The sequence below is a fragment of the Polyodon spathula genome, chromosome 6, assembly GCF_017654505.1.
Source record: "Polyodon spathula isolate WHYD16114869_AA chromosome 6, ASM1765450v1, whole genome shotgun sequence".
NCBI lineage: Eukaryota > Metazoa > Chordata > Actinopteri > Acipenseriformes > Polyodontidae > Polyodon > Polyodon spathula.
The window spans coordinates 1857370-1867863 of NC_054539.1; the positions used below are offsets into that span (position 1 = coordinate 1857370).

Sequence of the window (10494 nt, forward strand, 5' to 3'; positions counted from 1 at the left end):
ACACACACACACATGAACAACTCTGCAATGCATACAGTGCACAGCGAAGAAGGGGAGTGCAGGGCGACACACACACACACACACACACACACACACACACACACACACAAGCGGAAACCTGGCTCGGATTTGATCGAGTAGATTCTCGCTGTAATTATTGAACGTTGGTATGACTTGCAGGTTGAGTTTCACGCTTTGGTAATGAACTATAAAGAAGAATCCCAGTGCACAAGTGTGTTTGTCATGGTTTTGGTTCAGACTATACGCAGTTACAGCTGTGCATGTATCGCATGATCTGGATACAGTTGCCTGTATCTCGGTATGTAAGCTCTTAAGTACCAAAAAAAAGAGAAAAAAGTTGAAGTAAGGAAATAAAGTGAACCCGGGTTATATGTGGTGGTGTTGCCGCACTGGCAGAACGACGGGTCTCTAATGATCTCATCTTTCTTTTCTTTCCTGGAATAAATCGTGCTCAGATGCGCAGAATTACTGTGTGTGAACTGAGTCGGTTAGAAGCCTTTTATTCAAACGTGTATTCCAGACGCGCCCATTTAGTGCCCCTCCCCCTCATATCTTCTGTAGTCTTAACGAGCTTCGTTAAGATCGCAATAATATTCCACCCTCTAATTGCTCATCCCATTCAACAGATACGCGAACATTGCCTTTTTACTCCGTGTGAGCTCTTGTTCGGGGAGGGGAGTGCTGAGATTGGAGTTTCAGATAACCCCCCGTGCGTGCAGGCCAAGTGGTGAAAGCCTCTACGTACTGGCTAATGATTGGCACACTTGACAGTGATTGGCAGGGCTGCCATGACAACCTTACAACGACACCAAGAAGACCAATAGAAAAGCGAAACAAAATGTTTCAATGCTACACTCACGGTCTATGTAGAGGAGATATTATGAGACTGGGTGTCATTAGGCGATTGCTATTGAATCGTGAATCTTGACTCGTCGTTTCTTTTCCTTGATAATTTTCTTTTTCTCTCAGGTCATTCCATGGTTTTCAGATCCCCTTTAGAGCTTTATCCCTCCCATTTCTTCCTGCCAAACTTCGCTGATCGCTCTGTGCTCGTTGCGAGCAGTGCAACCAGCGCCAGATCCCAAGAAGAGTTGTCAATGTTTCAGCTACCCACCCTCAACTTCTCTCCGGAGCAAGTGGCAAGCGTCTGCGAGACGCTGGAAGAGACGGGAGACATCGAGAGGCTGGGACGCTTCCTCTGGTCTCTGCCGGTGGCACCGGGGGCATGCGAGGCGATCAACAAGCACGAGTCCATCCTGCGCGCCCGAGCCGTGGTGGCCTTCCACACCGGTAATTTCAGAGACCTGTACCACATCTTGGAGAACCACAAGTTCACCAAGGACTCCCACGGCAAGCTACAGGCCATGTGGCTGGAAGCCCACTACCAAGAGGCCGAGAAGTTGCGGGGCCGCCCCCTTGGTCCGGTTGATAAGTACAGAGTGCGGAAGAAGTTCCCTCTCCCCAGAACTATCTGGGACGGGGAGCAGAAGACCCACTGTTTCAAAGAGAGGACACGCAGCCTGTTAAGAGAGTGGTACCTCCAAGACCCCTACCCCAATCCCAGCAAGAAAAGGGAACTGGCTCAGGCCACGGGACTCACCCCTACACAAGTGGGGAACTGGTTTAAAAATCGCAGGCAGAGAGACAGAGCGGCAGCTGCCAAAAACAGGTCAGTTCGGGCTTCTCTTCTTCTGGGACTGACGCAAATACAGCCTGGCTGGGTTCGTTTACATTGCATTGTAAAGAAACACATGCTCAATATTATTATTATTATTATTATTATTATTATTATTATTATTATTATTATTATTATTATTATAAATGTAAAGTGACGGTGTCCAAAAGGTGTGCAACCTACAACAAAAGATATAATCGTGTTGTTTTTCAGAAAAAAAGAAAAAAAAAAAAAATGAAATTCTTTTTTTTTTGTAAAATTTCGTGTTCACTTTAAATGTCTCGACGGCGATGAAGCAGCCTCGGTAAGCATTTTAAGAATTCAAATCTGTTCATTTAAGTAAATTAGTTCCTACAAGGATAGAATCATATTTTAGTATTTAAAATATATATATATATAATATTATTATATATATAATATATATCTATATAGTATATATATATATATATATATATATCATATAAATTTATATAATTAATGTAAATTACAAATACATTTAATGTTTTACCGTTAAAAGAACTATACCGCTTGTCTTGATCAAAAATGCCGAAACTAAACACAGAAAAAAAGATCAAATAAGCTGCACGGTAATCATAAACCAAAAATAAAAAAAATAAAACACACACACACACACACACACACACACACACACACACACACACACACACACACACATACATATATATATATATATATATCATAATATATATATATATTATATATATATATATTTCAATTTTGCATCTTAGAATAATATTACTCGTTCAACGAAATGACCGAAGCTGTTATCTATGCATGCTATTTACATTGCAAAAGTTAACCACAATTATATCTTAACGGATTCCACCAGGTTTCCAAATATTTCTTTATTTTTTGGTATGTGAAACACTATTCATATAATATTTCTAAATTTTATTATTTTTATCTTAAAGAACATTCTCATAAATAATAAAACACGTCCCATCTCCTTGCGGTTAAATAATTTGTTTTAGATGTAAAAACTTCCCAGAGCTGCTTTATAAAATGAATCTGATCTCTACAACAAAAAGTTGTGTTTGAAAAAGAGCTTGTAAATTAACAGGCGTGAAAAGAGACAAAAGACAACCACTAATGAAACATTTACATCAAAACAGTCCATTAGGAGCCCTGTAAACACGAGCACATTGATTGCAAGCATTGCATTCAGTTTCTCTACGTATTTGTGTGTGTGTGTCTGTGTGTGTGTATATACTTGCTTATATATCTATATATATATATATATATATATATATATATATATATATATATATATATATTATATATATATATATATATATATATATATATATATATATATATACTTATTCTGGAATTGTAACAACACAAGGACACAACAATGTGGTTTTAAAAGTTATGTGTTGGAAACGATCTGAGACAGTTACGAAAGTTCCAGTAAGACTCTGTCAAATGCTCCAATAATACACTGTAACAAATTTAATAATAATAATAATAAATAATAATAATAATAATAATAATAATAATAATAATAATAATAATAAAAAACAAATTTAAAATTTGTAAAAAGCGTGAGCTTCGATATAAATATATTATAAATTTAATTGATGCACGTTTTATTGTGTACATAAAAAAAAAAAATTGATCTAAGATTCAATACGGAGAGTTATGCCTCTCTGAAAGCGTTAAGTTTCCCAAATTCAAATTTTACAATTATTTACACATATGTATATATATATACATATATATATAATATATATATATTATATTATTCTGACTAATGTAATATGGTTACCAACCACACATGTGCAGTCACCGTCGCAGCTACAAAACTGACAGTTTGACTGTCAACGCTAGTTCAGGTACGGTCGCTTTTGTCGTGTATTATTATTATTATTATTATTATTATTATTATTATTATTATTATTATTAAATGTCTGGTCAGTCGGTGTTAAAGAGTTATACCTAGCGTACTTGTAGAGTATTTTATTGATAGTTTTTTTTTTTTTTTAAATGATAATGATAATTAAACTAACGATAATGCGGAATTAAAAGCAGATGCTTCGAGCTGCATGGTAATACACGTGCCTCGATAAGCTAATCGAGCTGCTAGGAAGTATATTGCTGCATTCCATATTTTCCACGTGATTTGTTTTTGATGTTAAATGTATATACACATAATGAAAGGTGCATTGTCCAACCCACATTCTGAATATAAATATAAAACGGTCTATTATAAATATAAATACACACAATACATATTGCTATAAAATATTGCTTATATTTAAAAAAACGAAGGGTTTATAATAATGTATAATTGAATATTACACAAATCCTTAAACACACACGTTGAAAGGCCACTGTTTGCAACTTACGTTGTTCTTGTATAAGAATTTTCCTATATAGGCTTTTTTAAAAATTTGTGTAATGTAAACAAGGTTTCGCGAGGATACTGCTCGCTCCAGTGAATGCGTTGGTTTGTTAAAATGCCTGCACGCTTCAGTGCTTTTATTACACATTGGACGTTCTGTGGGAGTCTACAATGAACTGTGTACATTTTATTAATCCGCATTGTGTTTGTATTTCTTTTATTCCCGTCAGACTTCAGCACCAAGCAATGGGACAGAACGGCATTCGTTCGTTGTCAGAGTCCGGGTGTACCCCACACAGCTCGGCCGAGTCCCCGTCCACCGCAGCCAGTCCGACCACCAGTGTATCCAGCATGGCAGAGCGAGTCGACACGGGGACATCGATCCTTTCAGTAACCTCCAGCGACTCTGAATGTGATGTATGATACACAAACACAGGAATATGGACCTGAAAAAACTCTGAGACTTAAATATATTGCTGAAGAAAGAAGAAAAAGAAACAATTCATTATTAATATTATATATAAAAGGACAAGCACGACTGGTCCAAGCGCTTTCGATGGACGCTCGCCTCCCTCTATCCCTTCACTACTTGCATGATATTCTTTTGTATCTGGGAACAAAATATTAAGTATCTACGTTGAATATTTTTACAAGGAGCTCCAAGAAGAGTAACACGAATAACAGGAAGTGTCGCCTCTTTCTGATCTCTCTCTCTCTGTTTTAGTCCAAGTGATGGTGGTGGTGATGATGATGATGGTCAACCAGATGCAATTCTCTCTCGTTTTCTTTTCTGTTTCATCAGACAATCATTTGATTCGTAAGCACCTTTTTTCTACACGTCTGTCACTGCCTGTGTGGGTACTGGTTTTAGTGTGGAACCGAATAGTTATGACTGTGTCAGATTCTTATTTTTATTTCGAGATTTTATATGAATTATGTATATCCTAAATGACGCGTCATTCTCCCAGTTTGTAATATATGGTTAGAGATAAGCTTGTATTATATTGCTCTCTTCCTCTTCCTCCTTATCCTCTGTTTTCTATCCTCCTCAATTTTCTTGACGGTGTTCCTACATTTAAAAAATAGTTGTCAAAAAAGTTTAAGTGCTAGGTTTTAAAAAAGAGAACTACATCGATAGAATGAAACCGAGTGCTATTGTACCCTTTTATGCAAATGTTATTTGGAGAATTCTTCAGTAACTTGACACAAAAACATGTCCCTTTCTCCAAGTTCGCATAGAGCGCTTATTATTCAATGTTTCTTTACCTGCGTGTTAACTATATGTATACATTTTTAAATCAAATACAGTATTCCATTTTCTTATATATCTTGGATTCTGTGTTGTTGTTTTTTTCCCTGTGTCTGCAAGGTTTGAGATAAATGTCCACGACAAAAACAAAGTACGTGTTTACACGTGGGTTCAGAATCAAGTCCAGGCTGCCATGCAAACTCGCTTTATTAAATTAGAAGTGAATCTGTATCAGGGTGTCAGGGTTATGTAATTAACACACACAGCAGGGTTCAGAGTCTGTAAATGTATACCACATCTCCCTCTCTCTCTCTCTCTCTCTCTCTCTCTCTCTCTCTCTCTCTCTCCTCTCTCTCTCTCTCTCTCTATATATATATATATATATATATATATATATACTATAGTACAGACAAACATTCAGTATAGTTTGCCTATCATACGGATCGTAAAAGTGTGTGTCTTTCTTTATGAAAACAAATAATAAAGAAAATAAAGTCAGCGCGCCATTTAATTCACTAATCTGGGCTCCTCCCACAATTCGTATTTCCATTGTAAACTTCAATTTATATATATGACCTTTTCAAGAAATATAGATATGTATATAGATAATGAATTCTTGAATTTCACATTTAGTAATTTATTTCAGCGTTTCTAAAAAAAATTACAAAATAACAAGTACAAGAAACGTTTTTGTTTGAGTTTGACCAGATAGCCAACTGAACGACTGTTGACAACATTGAAAGACACTGAATAATTATTATACTATGATCTGATAATAATAATAATAATAATAATAATAATAATAATAATAATAATAATAATAATAATAATGTGTGTGTGTGTGTGTGTGTGTGTGTGTGCGTGCGTGCGTGCGTGCGTGCGTGTGTGTGTGTGTGTGTGTGTGTGTGTGTGTGTGTGTGTGTGTTTGATTGGGGGCAATATCATTCCTAGCTGACTACAGTTGAAATCAGAACAGCCCTTTGTGGTACACCCTATCCAGAACACAATGTATGTTTTTACACATGGGCCTCGTGTGAAACACGCACAGGTCAACGCAAGTGGCCTGGTGTTCAGTTTAGCACACTGTCTTGTGTATTATCACATAATATTGTATGTACACCGGTATTCTTCACAGAGTTATGAATCTTACACTAAATACTGAACTCAGCCATTTCGTTTTTAATCCCAATTACACTGTAAGATTTGAACACAACCGTCTACTCAGCATACCTGAATCTGTTTTTAACACACCTGTTTCTGTGTTTCTGCTTGTATCAACAAACCTTTGGAAAATGTATTTAACGTGTTTTTACAGTGTAGGCCGACTAGCCTATCAGTAAAATTGGACTAGTTAGTAGCTTGTATATTCACACATTATATAATGTATTAACGCTACATGAGGAAACACCGCACATACTTCAAATGCGTAAACATCATTCACAACCGAGCTGGTATCTTAATCTGTTCAAACACTCGTTATGTGCTTTATGCATTTATTAATGTATTTATTCATTTAGGCCGAGCTCATTATACTTTCGACAGAATATGAATTCACTGCTTTATATTATTATTATTATTATTATTTATTATTATTATTAATTATTAATAATAATAATAATAATAATAATAATAATAATAATAATAATAATAATAATAATAATAATAAAATAACACACACACACACACACACACGTGCGCGCGCGCGGACCCACACGGTTTTCTGTTGTAAAGCTTCCCACTAGGTAGCCCGCGCATGCACAACGCAAACATAAAACTTTGTTTCCAGGTGAATGAGAAACACAGGTCCAGTTATTCATTTCATCAAGACGAGCATTCCTTCTCATTACCGACTGTTTAACTCTCATAGCCAAATAATGATTCTGCAAGCACTTAATCCGAGAAATCGACAATTTGCTGAACAAGCGTGAAGATAATGCCAATGTTAATGGAAAAAAAAAAAAAAAAAAAAAAACACACAATCACAAAAACAAACCCATTGTATCGTACTGAGCTTTGCATTAAAACGCGTAAATGGTTGATTGAGGATTTATATCTCTAAAAATCTGCAATTAAACCTTTGTCCCTCGCTCAGTCCCTCTGCCCCGGGTAGATAGTGCGTATCACAAACACCAAACCGGGGCGCTTACCACTCTGCTATGGACGATTATTATCGACCGGCTCTTCAGCCTGTCTTTTACTTTATTATCCCTGACAGGCTGGACTCTGATTACGATTGCATTAATCGGAAGCAGAATAACATTTTATCAATACATGGGCTATGGCCGAGAGATTAAAGCAAGCAGATGGCAGAGAATGAATTCAGTGCCCTTTCACGCGATGTCGGTGCTTTCTTCTTTCTTTCTTTCTTTCTTTCTTTCTTTCTTTCTTTCTTTCTTTCTTTCTTTCTTTCTTTCTAGTTTTTGCTTGCTCAGTGGTGCATGGACTCGCTAGTTTCTAATCCATGCCCCACACCACCCAAAAAACACATTTTGTATCAGGTTTGTAATAACAAACATCAATTACATATTAAATACATATACATATATTTTCCATTGTTTTTTTCTTTCTATTGTTGATATAGACATAGACCCACCGAAAAAGTACTAGTTAGGGTTAAACGTTCCTGATGTTGGATTTCCATGCCCATAGTAACACACCTCTATATCTTCAGCAGTTTAAAACAGAAAAAAACAGCAAGTAAATAAAAACAAGTGAAATGTGTCCAGAAAGTGTAGTGAAACAAAGAGATCATTTGTCAAGGGCTCGTCCTCTCTTTCTTTTTCTTCTTCTAAACTATGTCTCTATTCTTGAATATGTCACAAATAGAAGAAGAATGGGCTGTTTGTCCAATTCACACAGCCTTGCGGATGCAGCCGAAGCCTCGCCGAGGCCTGCAGTGAGAAAGGGCCGCGCTGCCCTGCCTTTGCTCTGATTTAATCGGTTAACTGAGCACAACTTTGTATTCGTGTTTATTCATGCAGTTTCCCATTGAGCCCCGCGCTGCACTGACCTGGATTCAGAGAAGAGAAATGACAGCCGAGCACTGCCTGCAATCCCACTGCAGGACAGTCCACATATCCATGTGCACAAATACCTAAAAGCGTGTATTTAAATAATGCAACTCTAAAAAAGGTAAGCCCTTGCCATTGCTCCTTACTTGTAACAACTGATGTCCATAATTAATTGTATGAGTGTCTTTAGCATTATGGTATTGTTTGTGCGCAGCTCTGTTTAATCCCCTGAACTTTTAACTACAAGACCGTGGAGGTGCTTGGCGGGGAGTTTCGATTGGTAGCAAATATGGAACAGTAATCGACCGATAGGAATAAGGCCTTTGAACAAAGCAATCGAATTTTTAATACACTCGCGCATTTAGCAGACAACCTGTATTATTATTATTATTATTATTATTATTATTATTATTATTATTATTATTATTATTATTAGTTTATTGTTGTTGTTGTTGTTGTTGTTGTTGTTGTTGTTGTTAATAATAATAATATAATAATAATAATAATAGTGGGAGTGGGAGTAGTAGCATTAGTTGTAAGCTGTAGATGCCATTAAGTAACCGCGATATTTACATACCTATTAGTTAAATACAATCAAGTCTTTCTAAACTAAGAGGTTCCGTGGTATTGTTTATGTACTTCCAATATTGCTTAGATAAAGGCCACTGCTTTTTTTTTTTTTTTTTGCTTTGTTTTTTTAAGAGTTAATAGTCTAAGACAAAAAGAAAAACTCTGTTTATGAAGAATATATTTTTTAATGTGAGGAATTAGGGTAAAAATATGACTAATAAAAAAATTAAAATGAATAGATACTACATTTGGATTACAGCATGCATTGTACCTTTGGGTAGGTTATCGATGTCCCTCATTTTGTAAGGTAACAAACAATGTAGTAATTTTAACTTCCACCGTGCAGGTTTCGACTTTGTCTTTGAACTTCAGTCAAAGAATGGTTCCAATATGTGGCGAAGTGCGGGCCTAGTTTTTGACAGAAACCTCGTACATTCTTTGAAGTTGTGTTGGTTCTGCGACCAACGCCACGGACGCCGTCAGTTTGTTTGCCAGTGCCCGGCTGTTCTGGGCCTGTGATAAAGTATTCTTAAAGACTATCTGGATTTGAAACAGTAATTCTGTTAAACACTAATGGAAGGGTCACTAGGGGCTGTGATACCGGATCAGCAGTGTATAAGCCGTCCGTTTGAACTTTTTAACAGAATCATAGGCTGATGGGATCATTACCATTCTCTGCTGCTCGGCGAACTCAGACTGTTCAGCATCACAATTCAACTCGATTCATACCTTTTACCAGTTAAATAAGCACAGCACACACACCCACAACAGCAGCAGCAGCACGTATTTAAAAAGGCACTTGAAATGCTATGCTTGAATACCGGTGTCAAGTCCCGATTATTTAGTGTTTACACTCGCTCAGCCAGGAAGAAGGAGAAGGCTGTTGCCTGCAGCCGCGCAGTTTCTGGATGGGGAGAGATCTGCAACAGGCATCGTTTTTGTGGAAACCTTGGCTCATTAGTTAGGAAAGAGCTTAGATGTTCATAAGCAATGATTTCATAACAACAACATAAACTAATAATAATAATAATAATAATAATAATAATAATAGGTCTACTAATAAAAAAAATAAGCTATTACAATGTACTTAGAAAACGGTATGTGTATGCGTACGTTCATTATTTATTTATTATAACATGTACATTAATCTACAAGAAACACAATATTTAGTGTTTGTAATGCACATTTTAACATGTACAGTGGTAAATAAAGTCACATAAAAGTTGTTTCATTTCCCTTTGAGAGACTACCACTTACAAATTAATTATTTCACAATGCAAGGGTAAGCACTTGTAATTAATTAGCTTGCTTTATGAGAGCTTGGTGCAGTATCCGGGTTTGTTATGGGCGTCTATAGCTCGCCTCTGATGAACGGGAGTTTGAACACATCTCCGGGCTAAGCCGCTCGGTAAACTGTCTGCTGCAGTTACATCTCTGTTTACCATCATAATTAATGTAAGATCATTATTTAATGGACATTCTCAGCAGGATACCTTAGCGACGGTGCACGTTATTAATTAAGCGAGAGCACTCTCCTCCTTTTTGTCCATACCTAATTGCTTAGATTAGCGCCTTGCTTTGCAAAAATGCTGATTTAAAAAGA

At 36.5% G+C, this 10494-nt stretch overlaps 1 protein-coding gene across 2 annotated transcripts; it reads left to right on the forward strand.

Annotated features, from left to right (window-relative positions):
* Positions 1-896: 896 nt before the first annotated feature.
* LOC121316498 (homeobox protein SIX3-like) lies at positions 897-8436 on the forward strand. Of its 2 annotated transcripts, XR_005950404.1 has the most exons (3): positions 897-1690; positions 4292-4878; positions 8292-8436. XR_005950404.1 is itself a non-coding variant. In XM_041251533.1 (2 exons), exons 1-2 carry the CDS (start codon positions 999-1001, stop codon positions 4482-4484), a joined length of 885 nt encoding a protein of 294 aa, XP_041107467.1. In that variant the 5' UTR covers positions 897-998; the 3' UTR covers positions 4485-5613. The 2 variants fall into 2 exon arrangements, 1 of the variants encoding a protein (XP_041107467.1); XM_041251533.1 differs by lacking the exon at positions 8292-8436 and having other exon boundaries at positions 4292-5613.
* The last annotated feature ends 2058 nt before the right edge of the window (positions 8437-10494 follow it).